The sequence below is a fragment of the Sorex araneus genome, chromosome 4, assembly GCF_027595985.1.
Source record: "Sorex araneus isolate mSorAra2 chromosome 4, mSorAra2.pri, whole genome shotgun sequence".
NCBI lineage: Eukaryota > Metazoa > Chordata > Mammalia > Eulipotyphla > Soricidae > Sorex > Sorex araneus.
This window is the reverse complement of record NC_073305.1, coordinates 123635641-123657107: the sequence shown is the minus strand read 5'-3', so window position 1 is coordinate 123657107 and position 21467 is coordinate 123635641. Positions and strand designations below refer to the sequence as shown.

Sequence of the window (21467 nt, the reverse complement as noted above, 5' to 3'; positions counted from 1 at the left end):
ATGCCAAGAAGAAACCTTAGATTAGATAAGGACACATATATTACATCAGCAACTACACAATACTTTGTAAAAATTTCATTTGTTATTATCTGTGCTATTTAGGTCAGATTTTTCTAATCCACAGATGTTGATACTGAACTGACTTCTCTCTAGTTTTAGAACATATAGAAAGATGATGATTAAAGCTAGGTGCTCATGAAGAGAGAGAAGAAAGAAATCAAGTGTAATTACTAAGCAGTGGTATAATTCATCCTCAGTGATGGGAAGAGAGAGAGGCCTTTGTAGGAAGAGTTGGCTAAATATGTTTAATGTCAGTAAAGCAAGTTGAGAAATAATTCTTCAAATGGAAAGTGTAGTTCTTTTATATTATATGAGCAAACCCTGCTTTCTTTCGGTTGCCTCTGCATTACCATGATTCTGGCATTTCAAAGCTCTAAGATCAATAAATCTGTCAGCAAGTCATTTCCAATATAGTTTTCTTCATTATGTTGAAATTAATAAAATATATTAATGAAATGTAAAGATAAATTACATATACTTACATTACTTTTTTTAAAAAAGGTCTTAATTATTTGAAAAAGCAGAATAATTTTTTGATAGTTTCTAAGAGAAAAAAAATTCAGTCCTGGCAATTAAATATAATGAAACATGAAGGTCATTATAGGTTGTAAGAAAAGCCAAGTTAATTATTAAACAGGACTATTATAACTTGTGTTGTTTCACGTGTGAACAAATGAGGTTTCATGCCATAGAATTTTATTAATGAAGGTTTCTCCGTTGAAGAGCTAATTTCTTATAATGGTAGCAATGATCAAAGAGAAGACATTGCTGGGCTGGGAATATGGTCAAGGGCTGGAGCTCATACTTTGCTTGTAGAAGACCTGGTTCAATCTGGCATCACATAGTCCCCCTAACAGTGCCAGGAGAGATATCACAAGCAGCATGCCAGGAATAGCCACCTCCCCAGTACAACTAGGTATGGCCCCTAAACAATTTTTTTAAATATATTATACATTAATTTAAAACACAATGGGGCAGTGGAGCAGGGTGGCAGGGGAGAGACAGCTCAGAGAAATGGAGTGCATACCTTGCATGCATGGATTCCCAAGTTTGTTCCCTGGCACTGTACAACCGCATGATCCTAGGAGCATCACCGGGAATAGACATGGTGGCTCTAAGCATCACTTGAATGACCCTGGTGGTCCCTACCATGGCTCACCTAAACATGTAACCATAAAGCCATTTGTTTCTTTGCTGAATGTTGCTTCAAGTGACGCCCTGGTTCCCAAGCACTGCTGGCGGAGACCTTCCACAACAACTCTAAAGAAAATACTGACACACGAAGAGAGAAGTGCTCTGATGAATGCATGGAGCTGATGAACACTGCTTCCTTCACAGATCGAGACTACTTTGACATAAGAAAGAGCCAAATGGAATGATCATGTTGTGATGCAACTAATGCTAAATAGCAGTGGGTTTCATTTCAGTGGAAGCAACGGAAATACAAGAAACATTTCTTTCATTAATAACTAACTCCATTCCTTTGAGAAAATTGCCAGCCATTTTTTTTATGAAGAGCGGAGCAAAGGCAGGGTTCAAGTTCCAGGGGACACTGCAAACACTTGGGCAAGTCACTAACATGTTTGTTTTTAAGCATCATCATATGAAAAAGGAGACAACTACTACCTCCTACTTTCACAGGATTTTTTTTTAATTTCACTACATTTTATTAGCAATAAAAGATAAAATAAACATATTTACCTTATTAACCCCTATTTCAAAATCTCGAAAAAATATGTGCAAAGTGAGACAATTAGTAAAGAAGAAAATTTCTAGATGCATTTGATTACATATAGAATTGAGTAACAGAAGGAAACCAAATGGCATGTAACAAAATTAACCCCTAGACTCAATAAAATATATAGTAGCTGCTAGAGGCAAGGTGAGGGTGGGATGGAGAAGTAGTGAGTTCTTTTTTTTTTTTTTTTTTTTTTTTTGGAGTTTAGAAAATTTATTTTGACAATAGTGAATGCAACATTTTAATTATTTTATTTATTTTCCTTAGACAAAATATGCATTTCATATTTTGCATCTTTCCAAATCTTTGGCAACAAATATGCTGCAATATCTAAAGCAGATGGCCCACTAATTTTAAAGCTCCATGTTAACCAAAAATATTGGAATATGGTAAAAGTTGAATTAATAAAATTATATGCAAACATCCAATAAAAACTAGCACTTGTGCCAAACTCAATAAATACTCAGTTGGAGCTCTCCACTACTAGATCCTGCACAAGCCATAATAAATATATTCTTTTTTTTTTTTTATAGTTTATTTTTAATTAGTGAGTCAACGTGAGGGTACAGTTCCAGATTTATACATTTTTGTGCTCATGTTTCTCCCTTACAGAGTTTGATAACCCATCCCTTCACCAGTGCCCATTCTCCACCACCAGTAAACCCAACATCCCACCCCCCCTTCCCAGTCCCGTCTCCCCCCACCCCACCCTGCCACTATGGCAGGGAATTCCCTTTTGTTCTCTCTCTCTGGTTAGGTGTTGTGGTTTGCAATAAAGGTGTTGAGTGGCCATTGCTTTCAGTCTCTAGTCTATATTTGGCCCGCATCATCTTTCCCCCACATGACCAACAACCACATTTTACTTGCTGTTCCCTTCTCTGAGTTGCCCAGAGTGAGAGAACAGCCTCCAAGCCATGGTGACAACCTCCTGGTACTTATTTCTACTATACTTGGGTGTTCGTCTTGTAGTCTATTATTCTATATTCCACAGATGAGTGCAATCTTTCTATGTCTGTCTCTCTCTTTCTGACTCATTTCACTTAGCATGATACTTTCCATGTAGATCCACTTATATGCAAACGTCATGACCTCATTTTTTCTAACAGCTGCATAGTATTCCATTGTATATATGTACCAGAGTTTCTTCAACCAGTCATCTGTTCTAGGGCACTCGGGTTTTTTCCAGATTCTGGCTATTGTAAACAGTGCTGCGGTGAACATATAAGTGCATATGTCACTTCGACTATACTTTTTGGCTTTTCTGGGATATATTCCCAGCAGTGGTATTGCTGGGTCAAATGGGAGCTCAACCTCAAGTTTTTTTTGTTTTTTTTTTTTTATAGTTTATTTTTAATTAGTGAGTCAACGTGAGGGTACAGTTACAGATTTATACATTTTTGTGCTCATGTTTCTCCCTTACAGAGTTTGATAACCCATCCCTTCACCAGTGCCCATTCTCCACCACCAGTAAACCCAACATCCCACCCCCCCTTCCCAGTCCCGTCTCCCCCCACCCCACCCTGCCACTATGGCAGGGAATTCCCTTTTGTTCTCTCTCTCTGGTTAGGTGTTGTGGTTTGCAATAAAGGTGTTGAGTGGCCATTGCGTTCAGTCTCTAGTCTATATTTGGCCCGCATCATCTTTCCCCCACATGACCAACAACCACATTTTACTTGCTGTTCCCTTCTCTGAGTTGCCCAGAGTGAGAGAACAGCCTCCAAGCCATGGTGACGACCTCCTGGTACTTATTTCTACTATTCTTGGGTGTTCGTCTTATAGTCTATTATTCTATATTCCACAGATGAGTGCAATCTTTCTATGTCTGTCTCTCTCTTTCTGACTCATTTCACTTAGCATGATACTTTCCATGTAGATCCACTTATATGCAAACGTCATGACCTCATTTTTTCTAACAGCTGCATAGTATTCCATTGTATATATGTACCAGAGTTTCTTCAACCAGTCATCTGTTCTAGGGCACTCGGGTTTTTTCCAGATTCTGGCTATTGTAAACAGTGCTGCTCAACCTCAAGTTTTTTGAGAGTCGTCCATACTGTTTTCCAAAAGGGCTGAACTAGCCGGCATTCCCACCAGCAGTGTAGAAGGGTCCCTTTCTCCTCACATCCTCTCCAACAGCGGTTGCTTTTGTTCTTTTGGATGTGTTTCACAGGATTTATGTTAGGATAAATTGAGGCAGTTCAAGTAAAATTCCTAGAATAATGCGTGGAATGTTTTATGACAGTAAAACTGTTACTGCTACTACTATCGTTGTTGCTGATTTTATGAAAAATATATAATGATTCTTATTTTTAGTATATACACATGTACCTGATACCCTGTGGGATAATTTTAAAAAAGTCCTCTCTCTTTCTCATTCCCTTACCTACTAATCATGCCTGCGTGATAAATATTACCCCAGTAAGGAATATGAAGAAACTGAAGTTAGAGAAACTCATTCATATCCAATCAAAAAATCTTTTCTGAGTGACTACACTATTTCAGGCACCTTTCTGGGCACTGTATATTTGATTGGTACCATCCAGTGACAATAATACAACAAAGGAAGAGAGATTTGGAGGTAAGATCAAGAGTTCAATATGAGGTTATATTAAGTTTGTAGTATCTACTATTTATCCAGATAACTCTATCAAGTAGATAAATATACATGAACCTAGTAAGCAACCCAGACTAAATTTTCCTATCACATATATTATAAGATCTGAAAGCTAGAATGGTTTGAGAAAAAAGGATTTTGTTTGCATTTATTAATTTTAATTTAATTTTCTAATTGACTTTATTATTATAGACCATTTCTAACAGAATTCATATATCACCACCCCATACAAATATAGTATACCCTATGTTCACTGTCATACATCAAGATTGTAGGTTTGTTACAATTGACAACTGACTTGAACACATTCTCATGGTCCAAAGTTCATAGTTTATATTTTAGAGTTCACGTTTGCATTGTGTGCTCTATGGGTTTGGATCCATGTGTGGACCTTTATAATATTATATAGAGTAGTTTCACTGTCCAAAAAAATCTCTTCTCTGCCTATTCATCTCATCTTCCTCTAAGTCCCTGTTAACCATTGGTTTTTTCACTCTTTCTAGAGTTATGATTTTTCTGGAGTACTAGGTGGAATCCCCAAGTTTCAATCCTTTTAAATAGATATATGTCAAGTAAAAAAATAGGCTATATGTCTCTCTACATCTTTCATGACTTGATCATTTCTTTTTAGTTCTAAATAATATTCTATTGCCTGTGTATACTACAATATATACAGTATACTGAAGAGTAGCATGATAGTTTATAGGCTTCAGCAATTATGAATAATGCTGGAATAAATGTCCATGTTCAATATTTTATTTGAACATATATTTTTAATTTTCTTGGGTAAATACTGAGTATGACATAGCTATATTATATGGCAAGAATTTATCTGGCTTTGTAGGAAATCATCAAACTGTTCTGCAAAGTGAATGTGCCATGTTTGTGTTACCCAGCAATGAATGAACACTTCTTTCTGCTCCATATCTGCTTTAGCATTTGGTGTGATCAGTATTTTGGATTTTGACCATTCTAACTAGTTTGCAATTTGTCTTAAATTTTATCATCTGATGACATATAATATGAAGTAACTTCTAGTATGGCTATTTTACATCTGTATGTATAACTTCTGAGGGATTGCTCAAATATTTTTCCATTTTTAAAAAAATAAGTATTATTCAGAATTTTTTGTATATTTTAGAGAACAGTTTTTTATGCCTTTTGTAAGTATTTTTCTTCAGTCTCTGGCTCAATTCATCCTCTTCCAAGTATATTTTGCAGAGCAGAGTTCTGTAACAGTAGTGAATTCCAACTTATAATGTATTTCCTTCAAAAACTATACCCTTGGTGTGGCATCAAAAAAAAGTCTTCACTGTACCTAATGGATATTTTTCCCAGAAATTTTACAGTTTATCTTTTACATTTAGATGTATAATCCATTTTGAGTTACTCTTTGCAAAATGTGTTAGGTCTGGGTCCAGATTCATTTTATTGCAAGTGAATGTCTAGCTGTCCCAGCACCATTTACTGGAAAAAAAAAACCTTTATTTATTCCATTGTACTGCCTCTATCAAAGATCAATGTATTTTTTGTGTATTTATGTGTGCCTATTTCTAGAGCTTCTATTTTGTTCCACGCATCTACTTATTTTTCACTTCAGCATTACTATACTGTCTTGATTGCCATCGTTTTATGTTAAGTCCTAATGCTTGGCAGTATCAGCCCTCTGACTTTGTTCTTCTCTTTCAATATTGTGTTGGCTATTCTGGGTCTTTTGCCTCTCCATAAAAGGTATAAAACAAGCCTGTCAACTTCTTACAAAACAATTATTGGTATTATTAGGACTGCAGTGAATCTATATATCTGTTGAGAAGGAGTGACACCTTACTAATATTGAATCTTCCTATCCATGAATGTAAAATATCTCTCCATTTATTTAGCTATTTTTTATATTTTATAACTGTCTTCATATAGATCATGTATACATGTTTTAAATTTTATTCCTAAATATTTAATTTTGGATGCTAAAGTCTAAGAATTATTTTAACATTTTTAGATAATTGGGAAAAATCCAAAGCATGTTCATATATGTAAAAAATATGTAAAAATTCAAATCTAAGCATCTATATATAGTTTTATTGGATAATTGTGCTCATTCATTTACATATTTATCTTTGGCTGCTTCAGTGCATAACGATATAGCCTGAGAAACTTAAAGGATCTATTACTTGGCCCTTCGCATAGAAAGTTTTTCAATAGTTAGGAATGCAGTTTAGTGGTCAAGTACATACTTTCCATGGAGGATCTGCATTGTACTCTGTACACCTCACACACAAAATGTTTGCCAATCCCTGGTCTAGATTTCAAATGGGAAATGGCAATAAATTTTGAACCCATGTAACTTTTTGAGTTTCAAACATTTTCAGGTCTTGAGGTGGAGTGATAGCACAGAGGGTAGGGCATTTGCCATGCACGCAGCCAACCCGGGTTCAATTGCCAGCATCCCATATGGTCCCCAGAGCACCGCCTGAGTAATTCCTGAGTGCAGAGCCAGGAGAAACCCCTGAGCATCACCAGGTGTGACCCAAAAAGCAAAACAAAAACAAAAACAAAAAAAACCCCACCCATTTTCAGGTCTTCAGTAGGCTCCATATACCAATAATTCATTATTCTATCATTCCCAATAAATGCAATGCTGTGTTTATTTCACTCTCCCACTGTTTTGACCCTCTATGGTAAGCAGTCACAGTGCATTACTAACAAACAAAACATCCCAACATTGAATTACATAGATGTTAACATAGTTATAGAATCATAGTTGTATTTACTGTATAATAAACTGATGCTCTCAATTTCAGAATACAAATGATGGCTTTTATGAAGGAAATAAAATATTCACAAATCAGGACATTTAATGCAATAAAATCAGTCCTTCCTTTAAACATTTGTAATATTATTCTCTCAAATTTAATATCAATTTGTAATATAAATGACACCAAGTTATTTTATGAATTTTATTTTGATGCTAATTACAAACACTATATACTTTTGCTATAAGATTGTTTTGTAGTTTGAGAACCTTTCACTTAGAATTAGAGAAAGCCGTTATAGTACTTATTCACATAAATACTACAAGCTTCCAGCAGAGGGCTCAAGAATACTATTTTAAAGGGAAAAGTTAAGACAGCTCATTGCACAACAGAAGCTATTGTAAAATTCTGTCAGCAATTCTCAGAAAAGTTCTTTTTAATTGGGATCTACTAAAATTAATCCACCCCCCTTAAATACAAAAAAATAACATTATATCTACACTATCACTGTATCACTGTCATCCATCATCCCATTGTTTGCCGATTTACTCAAGCAGGCACCAGTAACAACTCTATTCCTCTCAGCCCTGAGATTTTAGCAGCCTCTCCTTACTTGTCTTTCCCAACGAAAAAAGTGTGCTAGGCATTTATGAATATATATACTTTATGTATGTACTTTTTGTCTAATACCAGAGAAATAAAGCCATAAAATGGCCTATGTGATAAGAGCAAAAATAAGAAGAAAATAAATATCATGCTTGTTAGAGAAAATTAGTGTGAATGCTATTTTTTATTTGTATTTTTATTTATTCTTGGTAAGGTTTGGGCAGCTTTTTTTAATCTTCATAGATAAAATGTAGCAACTTATTTTCATAGAATTTGCTTTTTTTATTTCTGAAAATAGGATCACTGTATCACTGTCATCCTGTTAATTGAATTATGTATGTTAGAAATGTTAGGTGTCTATAGCACTATAGTACTGTCATCCCGTTGTTCATCAATTTGCTCGAGTGGGCACCAGTAACGTCATAACTTTCTTAGAGTTATGATTCTGAGATTCACTATGCAAAAATTCTAGTGATCATGGAGCAATCATTTCTACTTAGAAATATTACCTAATGGGAGCTGTTGCTCACCCTCCACGACAAAGAAAAAAAATCTCAAATGAACACCATAAGTAATAAAATGTTTGGCAATGCAACTTTCTCCTGAAACATTCAATAGAAATGTGCATTGAAGTGCAAAATTCCGCTCCTGATACTAACAGATTAAAGTTCAAATACAGGAGCGCTTGCCTATATGGAATACTCTTGCTCTACCCTCATCTGTGGATGACAAAAAAATACACCAATCTTCCCTCCTGGGTTCCTTCAGCCATTTTGGGACCTACTCAGGAACCTGCTCTGCTCTTCCCCGAGAGTCTCATTGTGTGAATATCAAGACTTTTCATATCTTCTTGGTGAGTGTCATTAAACTCAGCATCTAAATAAAATTTCAGAAGGTGAAAGGATTCCCCTATATCTTCAAAATGACTATAAACAACCAGGAAATCCTTGGGGCCAGAGTCACAGTATAGCAGGTAAGGCACTTGCCTTGCATGCAGCCAACTTGGTTCCATCTCTGGCATCCCGTATGGTCCCAAGTCTGTTAAGAGTGATCCCTGAGCACAGAGCCAGGAGTAAGATCTGAGTACCATCGGATATGCATCCCCCACCCATTCCACCCCCAAAACCCCAACAACCTATGAATTCCAAAACTTGCAAGTGATTAGTCAGGAAAATAAATGAAAAAGTCAAGTAAAGGACTTTAAAAATCAACATATCAGTTTTATTATCAAATTGGAGTGTTCGTCTAGGAAATACGACTATGACCAATACCATTTCTTTATAAATCCACATTTGATTTGATTTGATTTTGGGGAGGGGCACACCCAGCTGTGCTTAGGGCTTAGTCATGACTTTGTGCTTAGGGATGATTTATGGCAGAGCTGGAAGGACAAAATGGGGTGCTGGGGATTGAATCTGGGTCAGTCACATGTAAGGCAAGCACCCTATGCACTATAATATCACTCCAGCCCCTCACAGAGACATTTTAGACATGATATTCTGAGCAAATGGCTTTATAATTCTCCTAGTATGAACTAAACCTTAGGTACAGTCTGACAAAGCAGTACACAGATTTATTAAGGTACAAAAGACTGATGTGAATCAGATACCCTTAGTTAGAACAGACTGAGCCCTTCTCCCAGGACTGGGACACTCCCATGTGATTTCAATCTATCTGAATCAACCATTGTTCTTGAGAAGTAGATAAGCTTTGGGTCCGGTGAAGTTTTTCTTGGGTTGCCAATTGGAAAAATTAGGCTTTTAAGGGACTAGCCAGAATCTGAATTTCTAAAACCTATCTGAACATTTATTTCAGAATCAACAATAAGGGCCCCAGTTGGTCTTTGCCATTTTGGTCCACTATACTATGATAAGGGTTTATTATTCAACTTGCCATCTTAGGAAGCCATAAAAATTTCCTTTGGCTAGGGTTCTTTTCTGTAAAATTGCTTCACATCATCTCTGAAAGGATGAATGGTAACATCATCTTCACTATAAAATAGTAAGCAGGCACTGCCCCAGTGATCTACTGATAGGAAAAAAAAATCTCCCCGAAGGCAAATAATACAGAGCTTTCAAAGATCCAAGAAAGAAGGAAAGAAAGAAAGAAAGAAAGAAAGAAAGAAAGAAAGAAAGAAAGAAAGAAAGAAAGAAAGAAAGAAAGAAAGAAAGAAAGAAAGAAAGAAGGGAAGGAAGAAAGAAGGGAAGGAAGAAAGAAAGAAAGAAGGGAAGGAAGAAAGAAAGAAAGAAGGGAAGGAAGAAAGAAACAAAAAATTCAAACTTTATTCCTTCACTTCACCTTCCTTGAAATTTCTATGTCAACAATTCAGTAATGGACTGTAGCGCAGATCGGACAAGTATTATGGTGAGAAGGAAATGATCTCTTTCTGCACAATTCAACAACCCTTCCTGAAAATGTGGATTTCCCCCTGTGCCCTCTAGAGCCTGAAGGCATATACAGGTTTACAGGTTTCTTGGGAACTTTTTACTTTCTAGACTTCTGTAGGTACTTTCAGGTGAAGTAAAGATTTTGCAGATAAATATTTACATCATAACACTGCTCCCAAGAGAAGCATTTAAGAAAATTTTCCACAAGTCTTGTTCCATGTGCTACCATTTAGTTCAACCAGGTTATAAGTAAATCTGATGGGGACATTTTCCATGTAAAGTGACACATCTATCTGGGAGGTATGGTCCATGGGAAGGCAGTTCCAATTAAGACTCCTGTCACTCCGCTAAGCCTGACACTCAGATCTCTGGAGAAAAGCATCATGCTGTGAAGAATGGATACAATTTCAAGGATCATAAAAATGTGAAGCTACAGTGTTTGCTTGATTGGGCCTATTAAAAAATCATGTGAACATATTAGGAAATGAAATGAGAATCCAAAAGAAAAAAATGTTACCATGTAAAGACATGAAAAATATGATAGGGTTTCTTTAGTTTTTATCCCTGAATGCAAAAGTATCTTTAATTGACCACAATTATAATCCACAAAAAGTTCTTTTTCCACTTAGACAGTATTATACTTTTCTAGATTTTCAAAGAGCTGATAAATTTTAATGTTATTGGCCACACAATATGTCTTTGTGAAGACTATACAAAAACATTTCTGTGGATCAAGGAGAAGTAGTTATTTTGGGTACTTACACAGAGATAGGCTTTACCGTAAGGAGCCAATGACCAGAATTACTAGATAATGAAGGGAGCACAGATACCAAAGAATCCTTCAGATGTCCAAGATACTAGAACTAGTTCAGGGATAATAAATTAGCAGCAATGTAGAGGCAAAAAATTTTCAAGGAGAAGTTTTAAAAGTAAACAGTAAAATTGAGAGGACTGCCTTTCTCAGCCCTCCATGTTTCCATCTTAACTAGTCAGGATTCTAGAGCCTTGTTCCATAGACCTGAGGGTGGAAGTCCATCTGTTTTCCAAGCAGGGCTCATTTTTTTTTTAAATAAAAAGGGTTTGTTGGGAGGGATGCTGGGTTTACTGGTGGTGGAGTATGGGCACTGGTGAAGGGATGGGTTCCCGAACTTTGTATGAGGGAAGCATAAGCACAAATGTGTATAAATCCGTAACTGTACCCTCATGGTGATTCATTAATTAAAAATAAATAAATTTATTATAAAAAAGGGTTTGAATGTTAGTTGTGCATCTCTGTCTGGCTGGGATTTCTCAGCTAGGCTTTCTAGCTCCTGGGTGATTGACATCTGGTCTAATTTGGATGGAAATTCCTCTCCCCAGGTACTCTTCTCCATGACAATCCTGCAGTCTCTCCTCCTTTGTCTCTTCTGAAACACTGGTCTGAAACACCAAAAATTTTAAGAGCAAAGACAGAAAGTGAGGCGACTGGGGCAAGCCCATATAATAAGGTCCTTTTTTCTACCAAGAAATAAGTTTTTTGTAGTTTCTTTAGCTTACTTTGTTCTTTTCACCCTAAAGCAGATGCACCTACTTACAGTTTTCACCACACCACTTATATCCAGCTTTATCCCCCAGAGCCAGCCCGGGACACAGCCTACATAAGGGTCTGGTTCTATGTCTTCTGTTGAGTTCTGCTACCTATGCCTGTTTAAGAAGCATGTGAGGGCTGTGATGCGTCCCAGGCTCCAAGCAGGTTTATCTACAGGAAGGGTGTGTCTCTAATTTATCTAGAGATGAAGCTTATGCTTCCCGTGCATACCTTGATGAGAAAAGTGCCTGCATTGTCAGAGGATGTATGAGCTTCAGGGGAAGAGTTTGATTTTTCTTTCAAATTCCCAGGATGAAATCTGTGGGCCAATTTTAAGAAGGCTATGCTTTAAAGCACTGTGTAGGAGGAACATGTTACACTTGCGGCACTCATTCATCACACCCACTCTGTACTTCTAACTTTTCTCTAAAGGCTGTGACAATTTTCAGAAGCTTAAAATACTTACATTTTATACTATGCTTACTACAACTGACGAAACGTATAATCAACTGTTAGTGGAAATTACTATAGGTTGATAAATTAAATGTTAGTCCTGGTTTTTATAAATGTACCTACATGCCATGGCTGAAAACCATACATCGGTGATGACCACAAAAGTAAATAGCAAGTAAGAAAGTGAAGAACGTTAAACATTTAAATCTATGCATTTATATTCCCAAATCTTTGGTTAATCATTATTTCAATTCCACAGCTAGAAATAGGAACTTTTGCATTTTGCAGGTATAGATATAATTCCAGTTTCATTTTTTTAATGATTATGTGCATTGAGAGTTCAAGAAGGGGGCAATTAACGAATAATCCTTTTAGTATTTAAGATACCAAACTGCTGTGGAAGTTTTTCAAGAAAGACTGCATCAACTTTGACTTTTCAGCAAAGAGTATTTATAATCCAATAAAAATGCACATGGAACACTTGGGAATTGAGGGTTAGGAAAGCATCCAAGTTGAAAGAACTATCAAAATAATTCATTCCCAAAGGTGTCCAAACATATCTCTTCTTCCTCCTGCACAAAATTTAACAAACCTTACAACCTTTAATTAATGGCATAGGAAAGAGTAATTCATTTGAAATTAGGATGGTTGGTTTTGACTCACAGATGAACATACACTGGGAGAATGGTTTATTTAATATCTAAGTAAATCACTCAGTTATTCACTGTATCTGCCACATTTGCAATCCTCACCAGCAGCCCACAGCATCCTCTGAGCTGTTAAGGTAAAATAATATTCACAATTGTCTAAGGCAGCCTTGGCTCTTGCAGACGTGCTTCCTGAAATGTCAATCTCCTTCTGGGCATCTCAACACACACTCAGAGCAGATGAGTTATTGCTACAGGCTTTGATTCCATTCTTTTGTGAATGCATAAATCAAGAATAGGTCAATTAGTAGAATGAATGTAACTCCAAGTCTGGCCTTAAGGATTTCTTTCTTTTTCTATAATCACTAGCCAAATGACTCCAGATAATTTTCCTCAGTTGGATTTTTATTTTTATTAAAAGTAAAATATAACCATCTGAAGATTATGACCCTAGATAACAGTTAAACAATTATCCTTGTAAAAAATACATCCTCCCAAGTCTTCTTACCCTTGAAAAAGTGCCCCTCGAAAAAACTTTTTTTTTCTTTTTGGGTCACACCCGGCGATGCACAGGGGTCACTCCTGGCTCTGCACTCAGGAATTACCCCTGGCAGTACTCAGGGGACCATATGGGATGCTGGGAATCGAACCCGGTTTGGCCGCGTACAAGGCAAGTGCCCTACCCGCTGTGCTATCACTCCAGCACCCCCCCACAAAATAAAAACTTTTTTAAAGTTTATCTTCTGCTAGTTTCAGCCTGTGTTTCATAGATTCTTTGTGCTACAACAGTATATGACAAATTTATGAAATATGAAATTATGTCAGTTCATAACAGTATAAATTTAAAAACTGGACACTGAGTTTAAATATATATTCCTGATTGACTTTTCATTGTCATTCATCATCACATATGATGCCTCAAAAATGATATAGATGACATATATTGTAAAATATATTGTGAAGTATATTGTAAAATATATTGTGAAACAAGTAACAGAATAAAGAAAGGCAAATAATAAGACAGTCAACTATATTTGTTTGAATATTTCATCTCAACATTAAGAATAATTTTTTGCCAAATTGTTTATTATTCCTCTCAACATGCTTTATAGACTATACCCTCCAAGATTAAACTACTCAGTTGCTTTAGCAACTGAACACAGAAACTAATTACTTGGGTAGATATCAGAAAAGCCAATATTTTCTATTTCAATCTATTGTAGACCAGTGAAATATGAGGACTGGGTTATCAATATTACTTTAGAGATGAACAAAAGCAAGTGTGGCTACAATTCAGGCAGGAAGAGATAAATGTGTACACTTTAGTGCTGTTATCTTTCCTTATAACTGAAAACCAAAAAAGCATACAGCACATTATTCACTAACCTCACTAGGAATATGTCTTGATAACACTGACCAATCTTAATATCCTAAGACAAGATATTTGGCTGCTGACCCTGACCTTGAAATTCATCTCCTATCTTTCCCCCTTTGCACCTGCTACTTCATGGATAATTTTCCTCCTGACTACATATCATTTTCATTTCAGCTACAGAGTTGTCTCAATAACTTAAAAAATATATATCTCAAACCTGACTAGCTCCAGAAAAGAAAATGGATAATAAAATATGCATTAATAAGCTTCTAAAGAAGGGAAACGTGCAGGAAAGTGAACTCCCAACACCCATCAAGACCCCAATACCACATTCTCCATGAAGTCTTGCACCAGTTCACCAGGCCTCCATTTTCTCTACTGTGTCTTTTATTCTGCTTTTATTATGCCTCCCATCATGAGGACATGTTATTATATATATGTGTCTATCCTCCCCCAGGCTGTGAGTCTCCCAAGAGGCTCTTAGTTTAGCAGGAAAGATATTGAACAGAGAAGTTGGATAAAATGAAATTGAAGAGTAAACCTTTATAAAAGCACCTGTGTCCATGTTGGCTCAGTTGAACTGGTGAGATCCCTATACATTTTTAAACAAATTTGGCTTATAAACCATCACATTCTAATGGAAATACTTGAGATGGTGACTCTGAGATATGAGTGGAGCAGATGGTGTCAAGATATTAGGCACAGCTTTTGGGGGCTTTATACGCTGTCTTGTTTTTAATCCAATTAAATCATTATGAAAGCTCTGAGCTTTGGAGATAACAGCAATACCTTAAGTTATCTTGAAAACTCTTGTCCAACATGGTAGTTCTGTAGGCATTTAAAATTTTCTCTAGCAATATGTTGAGCTTAGATTAAAATACAATATTCACTGCATATTGAATAAACTTAAGATCAAATTTAAGTACTTTTACATAACTTTAATTGTAAAATCAAGTAGATATGACATTTTTTACATCTAAAAGAGTAAAATGAATAAGAAAAAAATAAATCTCAGATCAGTCAGTACAGTTAAAATGTTAAGCCTATGATATCACATTTGATAACATACCTGTCCTGTGTATGCAAACTCCAGAGCCTGTTTTAAACCAAGACTGGTCACACCATGTAAATTCACTTCATCAGCTCCACTTTCCACCATACAAAGACTAAACATTGCCTGAAAGAGAGAGAGAATCATAGTACTTAAAAAGCATGAATGTAAGACAATACCTAGATAAAGGTAGGGAAGAACACTTTACAAATTAAAGGTTGATTTGGGGTATTTTCTGGGGGTTGAACATTCCTAGTGACTGCACAATCCAAATGGTGCTGGGAGTGGGGGCATGAGGGCTACAGCTGGCAGTGCTCAGGGAGTCATAGAGTTTTGGGGACCAAACTCAAGGACTAGTGCGCATGTGCACTCCCATCCTTTTAGCTATTACTCTGGTCCTTGGTTTTGTTTTTTAAATACTTCTACAAAGCTTCTCTACAAGCACCACAAATCATTGCTGTCTGGACGGTACAGTAAAACATAAACAGCACTGTACATTTTAGATACAAACTATACCTTTTGCTGCTCCCTGTGTGAAATGTCCAGTACACTCACTGGGTCATTTTCTATCCTGAGGTATTACAGCTGCCATGTAATAAGCAGAAGTTCTGAAAATTCTTGTCAACATGGAATGGTGTGACACTTTCTGGTTTTTGGACTTCTCTGCCATTTTCTGCTTCATCTCAATGACATGCCTTGTTCTTTTCATCTGCTATCTATCAATCTATTCCAGGGTGGTCTCAAAGTTGGGTCCCTGGACTTCTAATACCAGCATCACTCTTAAACTTGCTCAGATGTAGATTCTCAGGGTACATGGTCACAATACTGAATCAGAAACTCATAGTGGAGGCCAGAAAAATACATTGTAATGAGCTACCCACTGCAATGTTTACTTGAGTTTGAGAAGGACTAAGTCATCCAGTAAAAAAAAAAATTACCCCAAAATCTAATCTCCAAATGGACAACATATTGAAAATAACCCTCTGCATGGCATAATCACAATGTTCAAACAAAAACAACTGAAAATTTTTAAAATGAAAACTGGCATAATTAAATAAGTACATTAGTTTTTTTAACCCTCTTCAATAATAAACCTTTAACAATTTTGATTTAGCAGAGAAAAAGAGAATCTTCAAAATTTCATTATTACTAATAAAATACATTATTTGGAAAAGAACAGGATTCTGCTCTATGGTATGCCATAATACTTCATTCTGTGTAGTAAAGAATTAACCTTATGAAAAGGTTAATCCTGGTCTTTGCCCTTGCTTCTGGGAAATGATGTCTAGATGCCTGAAATATCCACTCTGAGGTTAATGCCTTTGCTTTTTTCTGGTGGCATTGTTCACTGACAGTTTCATACAAGATTCATGATCCTTTGGTCAAGCCGGATCAATTCTGATCTTCAGAATAACTGGACCTTAAAGATACTAGTCTGAATTACAATGGAGACTAGAGATGAAGATTTAAGCACACAGGCAGTTTGTAGTTAAGGCCCACCCAGTAAAAAATTGTCCACTAAAGGCTTGGACAAGCTTTCCTTGGTAATCCTTTGTTCATACTGTCCGACAGCATTATCTAGAGGTGACCCTGTCCAATCCTTCAGGGAGGAGGATTAGAAGTTCTGAATCTGGTTTCTTTCTGGACTCTGCCCTATGTTTCTCTATACTTGGTTGAGTCTAATTTGGGTTCTTTCCCACCAATAAGCCCCAAATTAAGAGTTTTAAGTGAGTTCTGTGAGCTTCTCTAATGAAATATCAAATCTAAGGATAGTTTGGGGAATTTCCTTAATCATGCACATGGTGTCAGAAGAGAGAGATGCCTTCAGGGACTCGAAGGACTTAATACAATTTATTCATCTGTTAGCAGGTTTTGATTTCAACAAATTTAGCTTCAAGCTACACAATTCTATGTGTTTTAAATTAATATGTATAGAACAAATAGGATTAGTCATTGTTCCATTATTTCTTCTGGATATCCTTATTCCCATCACATTATGTTAGAGTTTTAAATTTTTGTAAAGCTCTCCTTGATAATGTAATTTACATTAAAAATTTAATTCAGGAGCTGAAGAGAGAGTACTGTGGGTAGGGCACTTGCCTTGTATACAGATGACCCTGGTTTGATTCCCAACACCTAATATAGTCACCCAAACCCACCAGGAGTAATTTCTGCATGTAAAACCAGAAGTAATCCCTGAGCACTGATAGGTATGAGTCAAAAACAAAACAAATTTTTTAAATTTACCTCACTGTCATCCTGTTGCTCATCGATTTGTTCGAGCAGGCACCAGTAACATCTCTCATTGAGAGACTTATTGTCACTGTTTTTGGCATATCTAATACGCATGGGTAGCTTGGCAGGCTCTGCCGCGCAGGCTTGATAGGGAGGGGTGGAGGAATCAAACTTGGGTCGGCCGCACGAAGGCGAACACCCAACTGCTCTGCTATCGCTCCAGCCCAAATTTACCTCAGAAATATAAAATTATTATTTATCATTTGACAAATGCATGAACATATTTTAAAGAATTATAATTTGACAAAATTAAAAATACCACTTAAAAATACTAAGGACGGGGCTGGAGTGATAGCACAGCGGGTAGGGCGTTTGCCTTGCACGCGGCCAACCCAGGTTCGAATCCCAGCATCCCATATGATCCCCTGAGCACCGCCAGGGGTAATTCCTGAGTGAAAAGCCAGGAGTAACCCCTGTGCATCGCCAGGTGTGACCCAAAAAGCAAAAAAAAAAAAAAAAAATACTAAGGACCTCTGATGTATGTATTTAAGACATAATAAATATTTACAGGTATATTTGCTATATTAAGTAAACTAATATTTATTAACTTCCTTTAAGTGAATAGTACTTTGGAGAGGGGACTCCACACGTTTGGACAGGCTTCATGCATGAAGGTACCGGCAGAGGAACCCAGGTGTATGTAATCCCATCAATGGCCAACATCCAGAGAGAGACTTAAAAGCAAGCTCTCAGAAGAGAGTGATGCAGAGAGTCTCTTGCTCGCACACGCCTGTCTGTCTTCCCCGGGGCTCCTCAGAGGGGATAGGCTCCAGCTTCCCTCCCCACCCCGAGCAGAGGTCCCGGCGGCCGAAGACCACCAGAACCTAGCTACAGCCATGCTCGAGGCCCCTCTACACACGTTCGGACAGGCCTCATGCATGAAGGTACCGGCAGAGGAACCCAGGTGTGTGTAATCCCATCAACAGCCAACATCCAGAGACTTAAAAGCAAGCTCCCAGGTATCTTGTAGCCTACTTCTCCCTCTGGGAGAAACTGGCAAGTTTCTGAGAGCTTCCTGCCCACATCGGACAGCCTTGCAAGCTTCCCATGGTGTATTCATATGCTAAATCCAGTAACAAGCTGGATCTCATTCTTCTGACCCTGAAAGAACCCCCAGTGCGACATTGTTGGGAGGGCCGAGTCCAGAGTCCAGATAGACTTCTAAGATCTCAGGGAAAGGACGAAATGAGAAGTTACTGAGCCCGCTCGACAAATCGATGATTAACGGGATATTGTGATTTGTGATTCAAATAGTCCTTTAGAAGCTGCTAAAGGCAAATCATCAATATAGTAAATTTGTAATTTAGTTTGCAATGCCACAATTTCCCAATGCCACTACCATAAGTTAAGGAATCTGTAGCATAGCAGGAACTCAAGAATTGAAGTCACATAATCCTTGGTTTCACGATGCACAGTGATTAAGGGCAAATTTACAACCAAACATTTCTGGGTTTAAACCCTGGAAAGTAAATTTGAATAAACACATTATCTCTCTATGACTCACTTTTCTCGTGTGATAAATGTGGATGAAAACTTAAGTAATTTCACATACTGATTTTAAAAATATATAGTTGAAACTATGAAGTACTCAGGACAGTGTCTGACATATAGAAAGCTTCTAGTAAAATGTATATTTTTAATAACAATTAAAAAATCTGAATTTCTTTTATGCATCAGAAATGCCAGTTAAAGAGATGGATATGTCAGAATAATCAGCTGATCAGCTGGCAGATTTGTTTTTTCCTTTTCTTCTTTTTTTTTAGTAGAGAAATATTACCAAGTGTGGTTACAGATAAAAATGATTAAAAAAATAGCTCTAAAATTAAATGAATACTACTAATGCATTTGTAGAATTCTATGTATTCGTAACATAGAAAAATCTTTCAAATAATATAATTCTAAATTTACTTACAGATCTTTTATAATCACTTTTAAAAGAACCTGAAAGAAATTTCAGTGGTTTTCAATACCTTTAAAAAATTATAAAAAGTTATATGGGTAATTTTTAACAATTTTAATATTCTCCATGCTAATTTTTTTCAGATAGTTTGGGTTATAATTGCACTTAATATGGTGGCCAGATGTTCTCTATCATCCCTAAATGCAGAAGAAAACAGAAATTACTCAAGTTGCAGAAGGATTATATGGATTAATGAAATAGAAAAAGTTCCTGAACTAAATAACAATCAAGATATCAAGACATGTTTTTGAACCTGCTTTCCTAGTGATCTTTTCAAAGCCACAAGAGAAATACTAGATTAGAATATGGAGGAATCCTCAGTGAGAGTTGTTAACTGCTGAACTTGGTCTGACTTGATAGAGTTGGGGGAAAACACAACCTCTCATATGATGTATTTGCATATCTGAACATGTCTGAACAGGCAATTAAGAAACACAAAATTGTGGTTGTGGTTACATGATCAGGTATGACCATAGAACAAAGAAAGAGAATATAAATTTTGCCCCACTTACAGAAGTATGATTTTGATTAATAAAATGAGTGTTTATTATTGTTGATTTCTATCAATCCTTTTAGAAAAAAATTCATGCTTTATTTTTGATACTCATGACTATTCAGGAAGTCACATTTGATTCAAATTGTGGTTCTAAAACCTACAACCTAATAGTTAAGCAGGGTTTGCTCAAACTCTCAGGGTTGTCATGAATTTTAGATATTTTTATGCTAAACCTGTAGTATGGGCAATTAGTAGATAAAAACTTATTTTAGTCCAAGTTAATTGTCCTGTTCTGTCATCTCTCCCTTAGATTACAATTAGAACTGTTTTATTTTTTTTATTAACTCTCTTGATCCCTCTCTGACTTAATAAAAAATCCATTCTTTTAAAATATTTTCCTAATGACAACCCTAGTCAAAATTCCCAGGTCTGCACAAACCATAAGGTACATTGAAGACAAGGTCGGCAAAACCCTCCACGATATTGAAGATAAAGGTATCTTCAAAGGTGACACAGAACTAAGCAATCTAGTAAAAACAGAGATCAACAAATGGGACTACATTAAACTAAAAAGCTTCTGCACCGCAAAAGATACAGCGACCAGAATACAAAGACTATCCACAGAATGGGAAAGGATATTTACACAATACCCATCAGATAAGGGGTTGATATCAATGGTATATAAAGCACTGGTTGAACTCTACAAGAAGAAAACATCCAACCCCATCAAAAAATGGGGCGAAGAAATGAACAGAAACTTTACCAAGGAAGAAATACGAATGGCCAAAAGGCACATGAAAAAGTGCTCTACATCACTAATCATCAGAGAGATGCAGATCAAAACAACCACGAGATACCACCTCACACCACAGAGACTAGTGCACATCCAAAAGAACAAAAGCAACCGCTGTTGGAGAGGATGTGGGGAGAAAGGGACCCTTCTACACTGCTGGTGGGAATGCCGACTGGTTCAGCCCTTCTGGAAAACAATATGGACGATTCTCAAAAAATTAGAAATTGAGCTCCCATTTGACCCAGCAATACCACTGCTGGGAATATATCCCAGAGAGGCAAAAAAGTATAATCGAAATGGCATCTGCACATGTATGTTCATTGCAGCACTGTTTACAATAGCCAGAATCTGGAAAAAACCCGAATGCCCTAGAATGGATGACTGGTTGAGGAAACTTTGGTACATCTGTACAATGGAATACTATGCAGCTGTTAGAAAAAAGGAGGTCACGAATTTTTTATTTAAGTGGATCGGCATGAAAAGTTTCATGCTAAGTGAAATGAGTCAGAAAGAGAGAGACAGACATAGAAAGATTGCACTCATCTATGGCATATAGAATAACAGAGTGGGAGACTAACACCCAAGAATTGTAGAAACAACTACCAGGAGGTTGACTCCATGGCTTGGAGGCTGGCCTCACATTCTGGGGAAAGGGCAACTCAGAGAAGGGATCAC

The 21467-nt window shown here is 36.7% G+C and overlaps 1 protein-coding gene across 4 annotated transcripts in view; it reads right to left on the bottom strand.

Annotated features, from left to right (window-relative positions):
* The window catches only part of KLHL32 (kelch like family member 32), a 226852-nt gene that overhangs the window by 111069 nt on the left and 94316 nt on the right, over positions 1 to 21467 (bottom strand). For all 4 annotated transcript variants that reach the window (XM_055136574.1, XM_055136569.1, XM_055136572.1 and 1 more), the window contains exon 4: positions 15267 to 15374. In XM_055136574.1, the coding sequence (XP_054992549.1) occupies positions 15267 to 15374 (108 nt within the window). The remainder of the gene's footprint in view (positions 1 to 15266; positions 15375 to 21467) is intronic.